Source organism: Rhinopithecus bieti, unplaced genomic scaffold (assembly GCF_001698545.2).
Source record: "Rhinopithecus bieti isolate Rb0 unplaced genomic scaffold, ASM169854v2 scaffold_10223, whole genome shotgun sequence".
NCBI lineage: Eukaryota > Metazoa > Chordata > Mammalia > Primates > Cercopithecidae > Rhinopithecus > Rhinopithecus bieti.
Window position 1 is genome coordinate 2583608 of NW_016806659.1, and position 20237 is coordinate 2603844.

At 39.6% G+C, this 20237-nt stretch overlaps 2 protein-coding genes across 2 annotated transcripts in view; both read right to left on the reverse strand.

Moving 5' to 3' along the window:
• Nucleotides 1-20237, reverse strand: part of MAP3K2 (mitogen-activated protein kinase kinase kinase 2) — a 97870-nt gene that overhangs the window by 17925 nt on the left and 59708 nt on the right. Inside the window, exons 6-14 of the mRNA XM_017877336.1 lie at nt 16794-16907; nt 16324-16411; nt 12717-12847; nt 11765-11844; nt 10222-10289; nt 9953-10045; nt 7493-7699; nt 3661-3809; nt 3130-3261 (exon numbers count right to left, since the gene is read on the reverse strand). Of these exons, the coding sequence (XP_017732825.1) occupies nt 3130-3261; nt 3661-3809; nt 7493-7699; nt 9953-10045; nt 10222-10289; nt 11765-11844; nt 12717-12847; nt 16324-16411; nt 16794-16907 (1062 nt within the window). The remainder of the gene's footprint in view (nt 1-3129; nt 3262-3660; nt 3810-7492; nt 7700-9952; nt 10046-10221; nt 10290-11764; nt 11845-12716; nt 12848-16323; nt 16412-16793; nt 16908-20237) is intronic.
• On the reverse strand, nt 1563-3113 carry LOC108533002 (glutathione S-transferase Mu 2). Its single transcript, XM_017877337.1, has one exon. It carries the CDS (start codon nt 2529-2531, stop codon nt 2016-2018), a length of 516 nt encoding a protein of 171 aa, XP_017732826.1. The 5' UTR covers nt 2532-3113; the 3' UTR covers nt 1563-2015.

Consider the following 20237-nt stretch of genomic DNA (forward strand, 5'->3'; position numbering starts at 1 on the left):
AAATTAGCTGGGTGTGCTGGTGTGCACCTGTAATCCCAGCTACACGGGAGGCTGAGGCAGGAGAATTGCTTGAACCGGGAGGCGGAGGTTGCAGTGAGCTGAGATCATGCCATTGCCCAGCCTGGGCAACAAGAGCGAAACTCCATCTCAAAAATAAATAAATAAAATAAAAATTATGGAAATACATGTATTTTTAAATGAGTAAACATATCAATCACCACCTTGAAAATCATTAATACTAGATGTACTCTATTAAAAAATAAAATATACATAATGGAGATGTCACAAATCACATTTTATAACTCCTAATGAAATTACAGACTCTACTGATGACCATCAATCAGTGCTAAAAACATTAGGTGGACGGTTGAAAAGGAACGGGCTATTCATATGTGCCACTGCTATAGCTCATATTACTTTCTGGTCTGCAGGAAAAAACAAAACTTTACAGTGCAGGAATCAATATGTCAATCGCCCTCATCTAATGGTTGGTCTTTGCATTGCTACAGTGGAATAACCAGAATAACCAGAAACTGGCTCCTGATAGGATGCATAGCTTCATCTATGATGTATCAAATAAAAAAAAGGTTGAATGTGAATCTAATTTAGACCTTAGATCTAACTTGGAGTTTATAATAAATAAAGGGATAAAAGAACAAATTAAAATCCACATGCTCATTTCGGCAGCACATATACTAAAATTAGAATGATACAGAGAAGATTAGCACAGCCCCTGGGCAAGGATGACATGGAAATTTGTGAAGCATTCCATATAACTAAAAATATAAAAAATTTAAAACAAAAAAACAAAATCCACAAGAATGCAACTAGAGAAACCCATAAGTTTTTTGGGTTTTTTTTTTGCTTCTGCCATGGTTAGTTATGAGGCCTCCCAGGCCCTGTGGAACTGTGAGTCCTTTAAACCTCTTCCCTTTATCAATTACCCAGTCTCGGGTAGGTCTTTATTAGCAGCGTGAGAACAGACTAAAACATCAGCCAGAGTATTCAGTAAGCATGTAAAGACACTTTCAGTTGTGCAAGGACTAAAGACATTTCTCTCACAGGTACCCAGGAAAGAGAGGAAGTAAACCCAGAGAGAACGTCCTGATGACAGCTGTGGAGCAAGCCTGGAGAGGGTACCTGGAAGCCATCTGAGAAAAACAATAGAGACTGGGTCCTGGAGACCTAACAGAAGTGATGCAGTCATATAGTGGAGAAAGTAAAAGGGACCCTGGTTCTCTCTGATTGAGATTCCACCCCCTTGGGGTCCTATTCAATGAGACACAAGCTCTGCGTAATTATGGAAAGCACTCAGTAAGGCTGGATGAATGAATGGGAGATCCAGGCCCAGAAAGAGACATCCTTTCCACAGAGCCTCAGGGAGCTTCCTGCTCTGAGTCTGTCAGAAATGGGAGCAAGAATTGCAAGTGCCTTACTATGCCCAGCAGACTCCGTTAGAACCCGGCCACCACCAGGATCACCAGCCAGTCCCTTGGAAGAGGCAGTGACAGACAGACAGTCTGGGTAGATGGCCAGGAGCAAATAAGAGAAGACACCCAGCAAACGTGGCTGAGGCTTTACTTCGATCAGGAAGGCCTAAGGCAGGGGTCATGTTACAGGAGCAGGGCCTGTAAACCAGACAATGCTGCTCTTTCATGCAGCACAGGAACAGCTCGGGGCTGAGCTCCACAGGCCAGGGGCTAGGCAGGCCCCTCAAAGCAGACACAACCACTAACAGGAAGGAAGGTCAGGCTGGCTTTAGTGCAGCGAAGGGTAATGCTGGGAGGGGGACGTTCATGAAGGAAAGTGGGTAACTGAGGCTTTAAAGCGCCTGCATGGGACAGGAGTTTAGGGGAAGTGAAGAGGGGTCAATAAAGTCTTGGGGGTAAAGATGGGAATAAACAGGAGAAAGGAATGGGGAGGCAGGTTCTGGGATGCAGAGTCCAGTGCGCTCCACAGCCTGGGCAGAGGGCTGAGTATGGGCTCCTCACTCCCACCTCCTGGCCTTCAAGGCATTACTTGTTGCCCCAGACAGCCATCTTTGTGAACACAGGTCTTGGGAGGAAGCGGCTGGACTTCATGTAGGCAGAGATCTTCTCCAAGCCCTCAAATCGGGAGATGAAGTCCTTCAGGTTTGGGAAGGCGTCCAGGCAGCTGGGCTCAAATACTTGGTTTCTCTCAAGGACATCATAAGCGATGAAATCCACAAAGGTGATCTTGTCCCCAAGAAACCATGGCTGCTTCCCCAGAAACTGTGAGTAGAGCTTCAGCATTTCAGGGAGTCCCTCCAGGTATTCTGGCTTCAGTTTCTCAAAATCTGGGTCATAGCAGAGTCTGGCCAGCTGCATGCGGTTGTCCATAAGCTGGTTCTCCAAAATGTCTTCCCAAATCTTCTCCTTTTCGGTCTCCCCACACAGGTTGTGCTTGCGGGCAATGTAGCGCAGGATGGCGTTGCTCTGGGTGATCTTGTGAGTCCCATCAATCAAGTAGGGCAGCCCGCGGATGTTCCAGTACCCCAGTGTCATGGGCATGGTGCTGGTTGCTACGGATTCTGCAGACAGGCTTCGGCGGGCGGGGCTCAGACTTTGAGAGCGAAGACTCTTAACAGGCTATCCTCCTCTCTTTGTCAAATCTGTATCATGTACAAACTGACTGCTCTAGATAGTAATCCTAGCACTTTGGGAGGCCAAGGCAGAAGAATCACTGAGTTTGAAACCAGCCTAGGTAGCAGAGTGAGACCTTGTCTCTCTTTCTTTTTAAGAATTATAAAAAATTGTTTAAAAAGAGAGAGATAATTAAGGAGCATAACAATTAAATGTAATGTATCATCCTAGACTGGAACTTGGTGTGAATATATCAGCTATAATGGGCATTTTAGGGCACTTAAGGAAATCTCAAGATAGACTGCTAAGATGTCTGTAACCTACTTTAGAATACTTTAGCATTAATGAGTTAAAAAATACAAAGACAGATGAAGAGGACAGAAAATATAACCCAACTCTAATTTAAAACTCTTTCAAAATGTCCTTAACTAGGGTTAACATTTCATAATCTACGTTCTTTTGTCTTTCTTTTATTAACTATAATTTTAAATGGAATGTGCATTTTCAAAAAGATGTACTAACTTACCCCTGGCATATATTCCATAAATATGGAAAGTGTTTTTTCCTGGGGATCCCTCAAACAGCCATAATACTGAACAATTCGCTCATGCAGCAAGTTTTTCAGCAACTGAATTTCACATTCAAGTGCGTTTACTTCCTGAAAGAGAGAATTCATTGTTAAGTCTTCAACAATGTCAGTAAAAGCAAAAAATTCTAACTTCATGGACCATCAAGGTGATTTCATTCTGAAAATTTTAGTTCCCAGTAACAAATATCTGAAAGTCTCTAACCAATAACTTTTTAAACGGTCCTTAATGATATGCTAAAGCAACACTGAATCAGATTAAGATTATAAGTGAGGTACTAAAAAAGAAAATACATATTAAAAGCAGATAAACATATCTAATCTGTTTTACAAATAATTTATACTAAAGAAAACTGCACTTTTTTGTAAAAATGCTTCTTGTTTAGAATGGAAGGGGCTTAATGTTAAAAAAATAATAATAATTAACATTTCTTATAATGTGACAAAGTAAATGTGTGCAATGATTTTTACCTTGCTGGTCTCAGGACTATCAGGATCAAACTGAACTTGCTTAACAGCCAATTCTCTTCCTGTATCAACATCATAACAGAGGTAGACCCTTCCAAAGGCTCCTTGGCCAAGCAGTTTGCCCAATCTCCAGTTGGTTGGAGCCCGAGGTGCTGAAAAAGAACACTTTCTTAAAGTGAAGTATCAAACAGCACACAAATGGTTAATAACTAAATGAACATACTGCATTAGTGACATCCTCCATTGAATGTGCTTGGATATAAGGGAAAATTATGATTATCCAAATTCACATAGGTACCGTCTTTCAAAATTTTCTCTTTCATCAATTTTCTACAAATCCTAAACCAAAAAAAGATTCATATCCCAAGAGTCATTTTTTTCTGAAATTGTTTTCCTAATTACACATGTGACAGCATCTTTCTTTCACTCAATCTAAGATGCCAAAGACTGTAAGATGCACCATTTCTAATCTTCACTGCAGTAATATTTGTACTTAGTTTTTCAGCCTCCACCTACAATGTAGAAAGTTGGAAAAAGTATCAATCCCATACAAACAAGAGAAATCTGGGTAATCTACAAAATTTAACTTTTATTGAACACATATCAAAAAACTAAGATTGCAGGGCAACCAACTAACCTGAAATCGAAGGAAAAAGTGGCACCTCCAAGGAGAGACAGAACAGAAGCACTGACTCACTTATGGCAAAGCACAGAGAAAGACCCACACAAGCAGGGAAGAATTCACCTCCATTTTAAACAAATGTGGGCTGGCACGAGAGTATTGAACCCTTGGGAGATCCAGACACAGGTGAGCTCACACCTGCTCAAAGTCTTTTCTGTGGACCTCTACCATGCACTCACAGGGGCAGGAGACACCAGGGAAAGCCTCTCTCGGTAGTCAAGGCCTGGAGAAGGGGAATGGCCCACTGTTGTGGGAAACGCAGAAAGCCCTTCCAAACCCTTCTCCCCTAAGAAACAAGAGCCTTCAGCTGCTGGAGAAAGCAGAAAACCCTGTCACCCCTGCGTTACAGGTAAAGACCTACTGAGACTAGGGGAATGAGAAAGAAAGAAAACAAACAAACAAACAAACCCTACCCCTGAGAGAGAAGCTGGAAACCTTCTGTGACCCTGACCATTAGAGCACTCCTACTCCTGGAAGATGGGTAAGCCCATCTCTGAGAACGGAGGAGATAAAGCCTGCCTAAGACTGAAGCTAGACAGGACAACACAGAACCCTCTATTCTGCCTCCCCATCCTAGGCTTGCAAGTAGCAGCAATCCACTACTGAGAGCACAAGGCCATAGAGAGATCCTCTCTCTCTGAGAAGTAGACACAAAAGGAAGGTCAAGGCTGGGTACAGTGACCCACACCTGTAATCCCAGCACTTTGGGAGGCCAAGGCGGGCGGATTACCTAGGTCAGGAGTTCAAGACCAACCTGGCCAATGTGGCGAAACCCCATCTCTACCAAAAAAAAAAAAAAATTGCCAGGTATGGTGGCGGACACCTGTAATTGCAGCTACTCGGGAGGCTGATGCAGGAGAATCGCTTGAACCCGGGAGGGGGAGGTTGCAGTGAGCCAGTATCGCGCCACTGCACTCCAACCTGGGCAACTCCATCTCAAAAAAAAAAAAAAGGCTGATGGAGCAGGACTACTGAGAAAATCCCTTTAGGAAACCAGTACAAGGTAACTGGAAGAATTTAAAGTCAGTGGTGCACAGGGACCACGGCAACAACAAAATCCAAACCCAGCTCAACTCCTGACTAGACTGACTGACTCAGTTTCTCATAGTTATGGCCTAGCAGAAGAAGAGCTGTCCCTATTTCCAGGCATTACATTCTATTCACCTCCTCTTTATCCTATATATGATATCTGGCATTCACTGTAAAATGATGACACAAAAAAGCAACCCTTCCAAAGAAAATCAAGAGAGAAAGCAATTAATACAACCAGACTCAGAAGGTTCAGACGGGAAATTTAAAATAACTATGACTAACATGTTAAAGGTTCTCATGGAAAAGGTAGACAACATGCATGAACAGATGGTGAACAGAGCAATGGAAACTACAGGAATGAGTCACATGAAAATGCATGAAATAAAGAACAATGACAGAAATTAAGAATTCCTTCAACAGGATCATAAATAGATGCAACAAGGCTGAGGAAAGAATCAGTGAACCTGAAAATACATCAATGGGGCCAGAGAGGGGGGGCGGGGAGGAAGAGAGAGAGAGTGTGTGTGTGTGTGTGTGGGAGAGGGAGAAAAAAACAGAGGTATGAGACAGTATCAAATAGTCTAGTGTACAGGTAATAGGAATCCCAAAAGAAAAAGGAAGAATGAGACAGAAAAAATACTTGGAGAGGTAACAACTGAGAACTTTTCACAAACTATAAATACAATAAACTGAAAGAACACCAGCTGGGAACCCTACACAAGTACACCTAGACACATCAAATTCACACTGTAGAAAATCAAAGACAAAATCTTGAAAGCAGCTGGGACAGCTGCGGGGGAAGAAAGCATATTACATATGGAGGAACAAAGATAAGAATTATAGCAGATTTCTCTTCAGGAAGTATATAAGCCAGAAGACAATGGGACAATAGCTTTAAAGTGCTAGAAAGGCCAGGTGCAGTGGCTCACACTGTAATCCCAGCACTTTGGGAGGTTTTGGCAGGTGGATCAGCTTAAGCCCAAGAGTTCAAGACCAGCCTGGGCAACACAGCAAAACCCTGTCTCCACAAAAATACAAAAATTATCTGGGCATGGTGGTGCATGCCTGTAGTGCCAGATACTTGAGAGTCTGAGGTGGGAGAATTGCTTGAGCCCAGGAGGCAGAGGTTGCAATGAGTTAAGATTGCACCACGGCCTGAGTAACAGAGTGAGATCCTGTCGCAAAAATGAAGGAGAAATAAAGACTTTTTTCAAACGAACAAAAGCTGAATGAACTTACTACCAGCAAGTCTATTTTACAAGAAAGGTTAAAATGCAGTTTTTTAGGCAGAAGGAATTTGATACCCAATATATCTTGGATCTGTCTTTGTTTACATAGATTTTGGATCTATACAAAGATCTATAAAAATGAATATACTGAAAATATATATAAAAGACATTTTTCTCTTATTTTAATCACTTCAAAAGATAGCTGTCTAAAGCAAAAATAACAGCAATATAGCATGGGGTCAATATGGATATAAAAGTAAACTATGACACACTAGCAGAAAAAAGGAATTCAGAGTATGTAAATAGTGCTGCAATAAACATCTTTGAGCATGAATCTTTGTATGCACTGCTTACATAATAAGGTCTAAATGCTTTGCAATCTGGCCTGAGTTACCACTGTAGGCCTATTCCCACTATTTCAAGTAAGATACCCCCACATCAGCCAAAAATTGAACTATTCACCATTTTTAGATGATGTTATGGCCTCTTGCACATTACACATTATCTCCTCAGCTGGTGATTTCTACTCACATATAAATGCTATACAATTATTTCTCCATATATCATCTACCCCATTAGATTATGTCTTAAGAGATTATGTTTGAAATCTCAGTGGCAGGCATTCAACAAGGGTATGTGAAATAAATGGATAAAAAATGACTAGTTGGTAATAGTTTTCCTAATACAAGTGAAGAACAGAATTATCTAAAGTAATTAGCAGTGATACCATGCTTATACCTGACATTCCAACTACCTTTAGAAACACCATTATTACCTTTTTTGAGTAGTTCATCTGACCCCAAAAACTCACTTAGGATTTATTCCTTTTAATACTATACAATTCTGCAAAGGTTCTGCTCTACATTTCACTATGCCAAGTTCTATTACTTACAACGGCTGGGTGGGCTGATGTCCATTACGGTCAAAGTAGGATTGTCTATGTCACTTCCCCTTCTTCTTATTCGACTATCATCATACTCTGGGGTAAAGATACTGCTTCCACTACTGGTGCTTAAGGAGTGATCAGTAGGACTGAAACTCACAGGAGACCGGAAGCTGGTCCCCTGGGTCCTTCTAGCTCTTGGAAAAGTTTTACGACCTACAAAATGAAAAGAGAATGACCTTATACCTTTTGTTAATATGTTGTACTTTTAAAGTATTTAAAATTTGTAATGTAGAGAATAGAAATTTGTCCTGTAACTAGGCTAAGAAACTGAAATACCAATGATTGGGTGGGAAAAAATAAACAGAATCTGAATATGAATTCAAATAATCTCTTATGATAAAACATGTATGAGTGTCCTCACACACACATACACACACAAATCATAAAAAGGAACCTCCTTGCTTCTGGATAAAAAGGAGAAAAAAAATTTACTCTCATTTCCAATAATGATTTTAAAATCTAAAACAAAGATTCAAAAGTTCATAGGTAGTAATTTTTTTCTTTTCTTTTTGAGACGGAGTTTCACTCTTGTTGCCCAGGCTGGAGTGCAGTGGTACAATCTTGGCTCACTGCAACCTCCACCTCCCAGGTTCCAGTGATTCTCCTGTCTCAGCCTCCCAAGTAGCTGGGATTACAGGCGCCCACCACCATGCCCAGCTAATTTTTCATATTTTCAGTAGAGACGGGGTTTCATCATGTTGGCCAGGCTGGTCTCGAACTCCTCACCTCAGGTGATCCACCTACCTCGGCCTCCCAAAGTGCTGGGATTACAGGCATGAGCCACCGCACCTGGCAAGTAATTTTTTTTCTTAAAGGGATGATGTAAGTATCAATCTCATCATCAAGGAGTAATTTTCTAATATCATTTAAAAATTTCTTCTTTTGGATGGGTGCAGTGGCTCATGCCTGTAATTCCAGCAATTTGGGAGGCAAAGGCAGGCAGATCACTTGAGCCCAGGAGTTTGAGACCAGTCTGGGCAACATGGTGAAACCCCATCTCTACTAAAATACAAAATTAGGCCAGGCACAGTGGCTCACGCCTGTAATCCTAGCACTCTGGGAGGCCGAGGCGGGTGAATCACTGGAGATCAGGAGTTTTGAGACCAGCCTGGCCAACGTGGCAAAACCCCGTCTAGACTAAAATACAAAAATTAGCCAGGTGTGGTGGCAGGCACCTGTAATCCCAGCTACTTGGGAGGCTGAGGCAGGAGAATCCCTTCAACCCAGGAGGCAGAGGCTGCAGTGAGCTGAGACCGTGCCACTGCACTCTGGCCTGGGAGAAAGAGCAAGACTCCACCTCAAAAAAAANGCCTGTAATTCCAGCAATTTGGGAGGCAAAGGCAGGCAGATCACTTGAGCCCAGGAGTTTGAGACCAGTCTGGGCAACATGGTGAAACCCCATCTCTACTAAAAATACAAAAATTAGGCCAGGCACAGTGGCTCACGCCTGTAATCCTAGCACTCTGGGAGGCCGAGGCGGGTGAATCACTGGAGATCAGGAGTTTTGAGACCAGCCTGGCCAACGTGGCAAAACCCCGTCTAGACTAAAAATACAAAAATTAGCCAGGTGTGGTGGCAGGCACCTGTAATCCCAGCTACTTGGGAGGCTGAGGCAGGAGAATCCCTTCAACCCAGGAGGCAGAGGCTGCAGTGAGCTGAGACCGTGCCACTGCACTCTGGCCTGGGAGAAAGAGCAAGACTCCACCTCAAAAAAAAAAAAAAAAAAATTAGCCAGGCATGGTGGCAGGCACCTATAATCCCAGCTACTTGGGAGGCTGAGGCAGGAGAATCACTTGAACCCAGGAGGTGGAGGGTGCAGTGAGCAGAGATCATGTCACTGCACTCCAGCCTGGGTGACAGAGTGAGACTCTGTCTAGGGGGAAAAAAAAAAAAGAAAATTACTCCATTTTGGCCAGGTGCAGTGGCTTACACCTGTAATCCCAGCACTTTGGGAGGCTGAGGCAGGAGGACTGCTTGAGCCCAAGACTTCAAGACCAGCCTGGGCAACATGGTGGGACACTGTCTGCACAAAAAAATTTTTTTAATTAGCTGGGTGTGATGGCAAATGCCTGTAATGGCACACATCTGAACTCAGGAAGCCAAGGCAGGAAGATCACTTGAGCCTAGGAATTTGAAGTTACACTGGGCTAAGATCATGCCGCAGCACTCCTGCCTGGGCAGCAAAACTTTGTCTCTTAAAACAAAAAAGTATTCCTTTTCTTTAAGGTACAGCCAAGTCTTATAAGTTGACATAAAGCCAAAATGCCCATTATATTTTTGTTATAACACAATTTCCTCATATTTTTCTAACGGTATTATACAAATATGAGGTTAAAATTTTTTTTTTGTATTTATTTTGTTGTTGAGATTTTAACTGTTCTTGTGGTCTAATTGCTAGAAACTTACCATCATTATACTCTTGATGATGATATGAAACATGATACCTTCTTGGATATGTTCCTCCTTTTCCAAATTTCTCAAAGATAGGGTTATCATAGTCTGTTAAGACATATAAGATGGTTATCTTTTATTTTAAAAAATAGTTAAATATTTCTAATGATGAAAAGCACATTTATAAATTTTATTTGACTTTTCAAAATCTCCCCTCTCCTTCCCAGCCAAAACATTATCCAATGACATAAACATTTAAACATTTAGAATTTATAAAGTCTAACCTGAAAATTCCTGATGATTATCTGGGTAGCTCTGTGCCCTAGGCATTCGTGATTTTGGATAGCTCTCTCTATAAAGAAAAAAATGTCACATTAAGTTTACAGAAAGTACGTAAGACATTAAAAAAAATCTTTAAGCAATATCTATATCTGTGCCTCTCTGTATGGGTGTGTGCAAAGGAGCTCACTTTGAAAGGTTAGCATAACTAAAAAAGAAAAACTACACTAACTTGGTACATGTAGGCAAAGAGCCTGGCTTTAAAAATTAACCTTACAGTACAGTGGAAGAATAATGTATTTTGGAATCATAGGTGTTTCTAAGCACTGTGTTTCAATCCAAGCTCTGCCACTTAACTATGTAACCTTGGCAAATCACCCTTCTGCATCAACAAAAAAGATAATTTCCAACTAATCAAGTGTATACAAGTAAGGTGTCCAGGATAGTTGTTTGCAAATGGTGAGTACTCAAATATATAGCTTTCTCGTTACTACTTCCGTGAATTTCTTAAATGTCTACCTTGAGGTAGACATTGACACATACAGAAATTTCATATACATGGACAAAAGAAACTTAAATGTGCATTCCCACACAGTATTAGTTATTTTTTCAGAATTTGCTTTCATAAAGCAATTCCAGAGAGGATTACCAAGAATACTGTCCTACTGAGACCAGAAGGGGGAGCACTTGTAACAAAAAATTCACATTTTGCAACTTCATCCTGCTCATATTCCTGAACAGCTTTTTCACAAAAGTACTTAAATGTTTGCCTACACGTACCAACGTGGCACAGTGGGCTACAATTACCAATAATTTAAATTATTTCTAATCTGGTGCCAGAATGAACATAATCCTGAACAGGTGAAATAACTTAGGAAATCTCCAAAACCAAACATATTAATGTAAAAGTTGATAGCACTTTCACAAACAGTTTTAAAAGTAAATGCACATAAATTCTAAATTTGATTTGCCTTCAAACACACAATTTTGACATGCAGGAATACTCAAACTATTATAATCAGGTATCATTTTAACTAATAAAGATACTGAATTCCATGAGGTAAAGGGATTTATCCACACTGTGCAAAAATTAATCTGCCATCATTATATACAAGTACCAATTATATTCCTCTGAATGTAGCACAAAAAAGTTACTGATAATTCAACATGCTATCTGTATGAATATTTACCCGTATCTATTAAAAAAGAAAAACTACTATAAACTGAGCATGGTGGTTCATGTGTGTAATCCCAGCGCTTTAGGAGGCCAAGGCAGGAGGTTTGCTTGAGCCCAGGAGGAGTTCGAGATCAGCCTGGGTAACAAAGTGAAACCCCCATCTCTACAAATAATACAAATAACTTAGCCAGATGTGGTATTAATAGCAAATGCCTTTGGTCCTAGCTCCTCAGGGGTCGGAGGTGGGAGGACTGATAGAGCCCAGGTCAAGGCTGCAGTAAGCTGCATTCACGCCACTGCACTCCAGCCTGGGTGACAGCAAAACTCTGTCTCAAATAAACAAATCATCCAAAAACTACGATAAATATTACCCATCCAAAGGACTATCAAGTGATGGACAACTTCCTGAGCCAGAATTTTCAGGGCTGCTTAAAGATAATGGATCCAGCATCTAGGAAAAAAAAGGAGTTCCACCATGATTCAATTTGATATAACCAAAAGTTGCTTATTAAAAAAAACCTTCCTTAATGAGACATACTTCATGTAACATAAAATTCACCCATTTAAAGTATACAAGTCAAGGCTTTTAGAATACTGAGAGCTGTGCAACCCTCACTCACCACAATTTTAGAATAATTCCATACTCAATAGTGGTCACTCTCCAGAGTTACTCATTTTCAAATGTCCCTTGTAAGCAAGCCACGACTTCAAAATTTCCTAAGAGAAAAATATTCTTTCTCTATAGACTATTGACTAAATAATTAAAAGCTACAACATTTCACACTATTTTGCTTACTGAAAACTGAACAATGGCCCCACCCAAACTGAGACTAATGACACTATGACTGTTACATTAGAAAATGTGAACTACTATAATAGTGTGAACATATAATGCAATGCAATGTTAAGGGAATAATAGCAACTCCATGAAAACATTTTAATACTATAAAACTGTTTCAGAAAGTTCACAAACCTCAGTTTCATGAAGTTAAATATTTGTAGTTTCATTCTATCTTTCAAATGTTTAAAAAAAAACAATCTGGCTGTTAATTCCAGGATTACAAAGCAAATGCATTATCATTCACTCATTCATTCACTTACTGAGCAATAAAAAAACAGCTGTATTCCAGCTTTCTTTACACAGGCACAAGTAAATTAACGGGCATTTTCCTATATTTTTTCTATTTTGTTCAGTTAAGATATGCAATTAGAGAAGAGATAACATACACACACACACACACACACACCCAGTTACCTGCCAAATCACACTGACCCTGACAACATCTCTTTAAATTAAATTTAAAAAATCAAACTTTTGCTTACTTGGTCCATGCTCTCTGGAATGAACTCTCCTTCACTGTTGATACTAGTGAATGACCCATTTCGGGCAACCTGGTGTAATTCATCTGGAATGTATCCTGGGGGAGGAGAACTTCTATCTCTACTAGTAGGACCTCAAGGAAGAAAAATAACGTAATTTATAATTATAGGCAAGGGAATCAAGTTTTGTTTTAAATAGGCTATATTTCTGAATTATATCAATAATACTTTCAGCAAAAGAAAATTCAGTTTTTATTAAAACTTGTCAGAACATTCATTTGTAAAACTTCAAATGGTTTTATAACCTTTGTAGATTCCCACCCTATCATAATTATTAACCTCACCATAATATTACATTTATACTCACTAGGTAGTATCGTATTCTGACTGCTAATGGGATGATAATACAACATAGATTTCTGGTATTAAGACAGTTTAAGTAATCACATTTCTTATAAGACAATAACCCACTTTATTTTACTTGGTTCTGTGGAAATGATGCTATATTTATTGGTACAGTGTCTCACCTTTCCTCATAGTTTTTTGAAATTAAACTATAAGATATGGGGAAGTTATGTGAGCATTTAAGTTCTGGTCCAATTTAAAGCAAAAAAGATTTCAGCTTTATGTAAAGGAGTCATTGTGAGTATATGCAAGCATTTGTTAGTGAGACAGGGAGAAAGAAGAGAGCAAAATGATTACCAAGACATGTGCATAAAAGAGAGTACTGTCTACACTTGTCTGTAAAATGATTAGGAGCTCAATTTGAGTCAGGATTGATTTAGGCTTCATAACAACTGTAGCCACAGTAATATTGGTCCGTAATATTTTTATTCCTTCCATATCCCCGTGCTTACAAAAGATCAATATAGTCAATTACTAAAAGGAGACAGAACTAAAAAAAAAAAAAAAAAAGGCTATGAAAATTTTGTCTCCCTATTTGACAACCCATTTTTCACAGTAATGCATATGCCAATGCACTCTTGGTTGAGACCTGTTTATCAGCATACACTCCTAACCTAAAGGAGTTTTTCCTCTATCTCCCTTTTATAAAAACAATTAAAGAAAATAACTGCTAACATATAAGAAAAATAATTAATGGTCATATCTAGCAAAGCCATTCAAAGTTTAAAGCAGTGCCAATAAAAGACTACTAATTCTATACTTAACGATTTCCAGTTTCTTCTTATGCTAGCACTGACGTCAAGAATATTTATTAGAATAAGATTGAGGTATTCAGTGTAATTTTAATTCAAAATATATTTAAAATGTCAATTTAATTAGTGCATTTAGCTTGCTCTGTCTAATGCAACTAAAGTGAATTAGAGCTGGGCACCGTGGCTCACGCCTGTAATCCCAGCACTTTGGGAGGCCTAGGTGGGCGGATCACATGAGGTCAGGAGTTCGAGACTAGCCTGGCCAAAAAGCTGAAACTCCATCTCTACTAAAAATATAAAAATTAGCCAGGCATGGTGGCAGGTGACTGTAATCTTAGTTATTCGGGAGGCTGAGGCAGGAGAATCACTTGAAACCAGGAGGCAGAGGTTGCAGTGAGCTGAGATTGCGCCACTGCACCCCAGCCTGGGTGACAGAGTGAGACTCTCATCTCAAAAAATGAAATAAAATAAAGTGAATTAGCAATTTTTAAATAAAAAGACAAGTACCATAATGTGATTAAGAAATGGGGATAAGGCCGGGCGCGGTGGCTCAAGCCTGTAATCCCAGCACTTTGGGAGGCCGAGACGGGCGGATCACGAGGTCAGGCGATCGAGACCATCCTGGCTAACACGGTGAAACCCCGTCTCTACTCAAAATACAAAAAACTAGCCGGGCGAGGTGGCGGGCGCCTGTAGTCCCAGCTACTCGAGAGGCTGAGGCAGGAGAATGGCGTAAACCCGGGAGGCGGAGCTTGCAGTGAGCTGAGATCCGGCCACTGCCCTCCAGCCTGGGGACAGAGCAAGACCCCGTCTCAAAAAAAAAAAAAAGAAAAGAAATGGGGATAAAGAAAGAAATGTACAATGAACATCTGAGCTTTGTACAATGTACAAAATGTACAAATGTACAATGAGCTTTCTAGTTTGAAAAGTAAAATGTACAAGTGTTCTCTAAATTTAATGCTACAACAATCCCATGACTTAAAGAAGAAAACACATTTACTGGTCTCAGGTTCATCAGAGAGCTGGAATTTGAATTTGGGTATTTCAAATGTTCTTTCACCAAATTTTAAAACTGTATCGAAATACATCTGAACGAAAAGGACAAGCCATTTGTATTTTGCCTGTGTATCACCTCTGCTGCTCGCATTTCTGCATTCCCGAAACCCAAAGTAGGACTTTTGTAAGACAGACACTTAGAAGAAAATGGTCATAAAATAGCTTCTTCTGGGAACCAAAAGAGAACACGAATAATGTCTATTTTTTCGGTAGTTCACATGCCAATTCAATTTTTTCTTTGATTATCAGCAATCCTCTTCTGTTACCAATCTCTTTCAGATTCCCAACCACATTTATTTTGACCCACTCTCCTGCGTCCTCCTATTCATCTGTTTTTCCTCCTCTTTAACTTTTCTCTTTTAAATCCGCCCCCCATACATGTTTTCATGCTATCTTTAATGGCCATACTCACTGTCCTCTCTGTAAGAACATTTATACCAGCGGTTTTTTGAAACAATGTAATGCTTTTATCAAATAAAAATGTAGATTATCAATGTTTTATACAAATTGCAGAACAGACAGAATGGGGAGTTCAGAGTACCTGTGTCCAACTCATGTTGCAAGAATAAAGCCGCCTTAAAAAAAGCATGCAAAATCTTTATTTCTTTATATCATAATCTTAATTATAACAATAAATTAATGGCAAATGAAAACAAATACTAATAAAGTAGTAATAAAGCATAATATAAAAATTCTTAGTATCTTTGACAGCATTCTTGGCAATCACTAAAACCCTAGAGAAAGACTTGTGAATTTACAGTCTATTAATTTTAATATATTATAATTACTTCCTTTAATTTTTTTCCTCCATTCTATTTGTACAATGAAAACTTTTATTTATTTATTTATTTATTTTTTTTGAGATGACATCTCGCTTTGTCACCAGGCTGGAGTGCAGTGGCACAATCTCAGCTCACTGCAACCTCCACCTCCCCGGTTCAAGCAATCCTCTTGCCTCAGCCTCCTGAGTAGCTGGGTCTACAGGCATGTGCCACCATGCCCAGCTCATTTTTGCAATTTTAGTAGAGATGGGGTTTCACCATGTTGGCCAGGATGGTCTCGATTTCTTGACCTTGTGATCTGCCTGCCTTGGCCTCCCAAAGTGCTGGGATTACAGGCATGAGCTACCGCACCCAGCCTAAAACCTCTTTAAAGTTTTATTTGTATTTGTTGACATTAAAATACCCTGAATATATAAACAAAGAATTTAAATTGGAGATTACTAATCCTGTAAACTTGAATTTCCAAGGGACGTCAAATAAATAATGTATTTAACTTAAATTACAGGAAGTAGAGAAATAGGATATTAGGTATCAGGAATATGTTTAGGTGCTGCACTACGTTAAAGGATGGAGAAGAAATTATTCATTTCGTAATTCAGACACCAGCTTTCTTACCGATTATAGAAAGCCGTTTTTTCCTCTCTGCTCCAAATACTGTATTATCCAAATCTTCTAGTGATGGCAATGGTTCTAAATTAGTAGCCTACAAAGGAGAAAAGACAGTTAATGCTGTTCTTCCTCCTTGGGGCTTTAAACAGAATCCTCTCCCCTACCAAGTACAAACCATTTTATATAGTTTGTGAGCCTAATTAAATCCTCTCTTTGAAATTTTAATTCTAACATAATTCTTTCTAAGTTGTCAGTTTCTATTAGTTTCATATGTACAACATATTATAGTTATGTATAACTATGACTGTGGTTTTGAGGAGCAAGGATATTAAAGTATAGTAATTAAAGGATGTAAGTTTACATTTAATCATAATGAAAATATTGCAATGATTACAGAATATAATTATGTTTCATATATTAACTTTTACAAGCCTAAGTCCTATAATTCTTACTGAAAAAAATATCCCAAGTCATACCTGTGTACTTCCATTTATTACAAGTAATATCTTGAGGCTCTTCATATGAATACTACGATCCAGCAGTTCCACAGCTTTGTCCAAGTCATCTTGAGTAGTTAATGGAATTACCAACTAAAAACAAACATAAGGAATCATGCAGCTATCTCACTAGGTCAAGTCTTCCACGAGCATCTCCACTACTAAGGAATTACAAATGTCCAAATGCCTTGCTCTGTGATTTGTTCCTATGATGAAAGTCTGAATGTGTACGTGTAGATTGTTTTGCCCTCCTCATTCTACCACCACTAAAATCTTAGAATGAACATAGATGTTTTTAAATTTGTCTTTATTAATCATTACATTATTTTAGAAAATAACATTTAAAGATTAATTTTCTAAGATATTTCCATAATGTTGCTAAATTTAAGTTACAGTATGTTCACCCCCAAAAAGCATGAAGGAGTACAGACAAAGACCATATGAAATAAAGGTACTACTTTTTTCTGTATAGATGAAACTCAGTTCTTTTTTCAATAGTAACCACAAATTTGTACTCTCAGCTGGTGTGCTCTTCAACATACCAACATCCTGAGTACCTGCCATGGAGGACAGCTGCCATGGAGGGGTACCACTAGTAACATATCTGCAATCTACAGCCCACCTAGAGTTCTTCTCTCTGAGCCTGGTGACCTGACCACTATACACTAAAGCAAATAAGCTAATGAGTTAACTATTCCATAGTAAACCCTCAATGTGGAATCTGCTTTCATTAGTCTTCTCATGCAGCAGATGTTATAGAGGACAAAAGCACCTAAGAGGTCTATAAGAAAAAGCATAATTCATACAATTTAAGAAAATAAAAATACCTTCTTTTTTTTAAAAAAAAGCCAATTTAGTAACTTAAGAAGACTCTGTCAAGAACGTCAAAGTATGCTCCATTTCATTGAAAGAGGAACAGAATAAAACCAAGTGAACATATTCTGCACTAGTTAACCTGCTCTACTTAGCACAATACACGAGCCATTCAAATGCAAGGCTGAGTTAATTTGGAGTCTCTACAGTACAAATTCTTTGAGGACAAGGACCCCCTATACCAGCAATGAGCAAAGAGCAGACAACCTGGTAAATGCTGTTTAATAAATATCACAGTGCTCAATCTGAACCCAACCCACTAGCTGGTATGGTGTATGTTCATTCTGCAGACTTCTTTATGAAAAAAGTCCTTGAGGTTTTTGATTTTTTGTTTTGAGATGGAGTCTCACTGTCACTCAGGCTGGAGTACAGTGGCAATCTCAGCTCACTGCAACCTGACTCCTGGGTTCAAGTGATTCTCCAGCCTCAGCCTCCCCAGTAGCTGGGTTTACAGGCATGCACCACCACGTGTGGCTAATTTTTGTATTTTTAGTGGAGACAGGGTTTCACCATGTTGGCCAGGCTGGTCTCAAACTCCTGACCTCAAATGATCTGCCCACCTGGGCCTTCTCAAGTGCTGGGATTACAGGTGTGAGCCACCGTGCCCAGCCAAAAAAGTCCTTGTTATAAGAAATGCTGCCAGACACAAAAATAAAGAAGGATCCATGTGAATTCCATCAGATAATCTGCTTGCACTTACTTACTCTGTTCTTAAAATATAATCCCAATTTCTGTTTGTAGCTAATTTTGTATTACTGTAAGTGACCAACTAACTGGGCTCTTTTTGCTCGATGAGAATTTTTTTCTAATAAAATACAATTATCAACTGTTTGGTATCATAGAACAAGCCTGATCTATTGATCTACTTAAATACATTTCTATTTCCCACCAATTATGAAACATACTGGTATTTCTTGCTTCTATCTTCAATAGTCTATTACTTTTTAAGCACTGGAAAACATTTTAAAGCAATGATAATGACTTCTGCCGATTTTTCATTTGAGGGGAAAATCTGAATACTTACTTTTACTACACATTTATAACTAGATTGTTTACTTCTCCAAGATACTGCTACTTTTTGGGGGAAAAAACACTAAGTCAAATGACAGAAAAAAAATATGAACATAAATGATTCTGCTCTTCTTCAGTTTGCTGCTGTAAAATGTGAACATCCTGGAGGAGTGCCTGGTGCAGCAGCTTAGGCACTACCTACAGACCTAATGTGATCCTGCCTGTGTTCTAAGGTTACAAACTATTACAAACTGTAAAATGAGGATTAAGAGTCAAGAACAAGTCCCAGGTTATCTACATTATACTAAATAAATCAGAGAATGTTTTCTTGCTTGGTGAATTCATTTCAGTCTCATTCATGAAATCTAACACCCTCTGGGGCCTATTTTTGATAAATCAGTTGTTTGTTGACATAAATCCTTTCTAGGAAGGAAACTTAAAATTGAGTTTGAGAACCATTAAATAGAACTGAAATCTGAAAGAACTGAATTATCTTCCTGACTTTACACAGTGAAGTGTCAAGACAGCCATTAAAAGGCTCTCTAGGCTGGACGCAGTGGCTCACGCCTGTAATCGCAGCACTCTAGGAGGCTGAGGTATGCAGACTGCTTGAGCCCAGGAGTTTGAGACCTGCCTGGGCAACATGGTGAAACCACATCTCAACAAAAAATACAAAACTTAACAAGGTATAGCAGTGCATGCCTGTAATCTCAGCTACTTAGGAGGCTGAGGGGGGAGGACTGATTGAGCTGGGGAGGTCAAGGCTGCAGTGAGCCATGACTGTGCCACCGTACTCCAGCCTGGGTGACGGGGAGATGCTGTCTCAAAAAGAAAAATTTTTTTTTCCTGCTCTACTCATCTAAAATGGAAGTGATCTTAGAAAATCCTTACTTGGCTTGAACACCTCCACATTCAACCCCCATGACACTGACACACACACACACACCCTGAACACCTCCACACCCAACCCTCATAACACACACACACACGCACCCACACACACACCTTATTAAAGATAAGCCAGGCCGGGCGCGGTGGCTCAAGCCTGTAATCCCAGCACTTTGGGAGGCCGAGACGGGCGGATCAAGAGGTCAGGAGATCGAGACCATCCTGGCTAACACGGTGAAACCCCATCTCTACTAAAAGCTCCAAAAAAAAACTAGCCGGGCGAGGTGGCAGCCGCCTGTAGTCCCAGCTACTCGGGAGGCTGAGGCAGGAGAATGGCATGAACCCGGGAGGCGGAGCTTGCAATGAGCTGAGATCCGGCCACAGCACTCCAGCCTGGGTGACAGAGCAAGACTTTGTCTCAAAAAAAAAATAAAAATAAAAAAAAATAAAGATAAGCCAAACTAACAAATCCAAACAACCCCAGCTTATATTTCTGCTTACATTTCCTTAAAGTTTCAATTCTAGCCAACTGGAAGTTTATACAGTAATAGTTCATTCTGAACAGAGAAATTAATATTACACTAGAAAAAAATATTTATAGAAGTGGAATGACATGCAGTATAAATGAATTTTTTGCTTGTCCAAATGTCC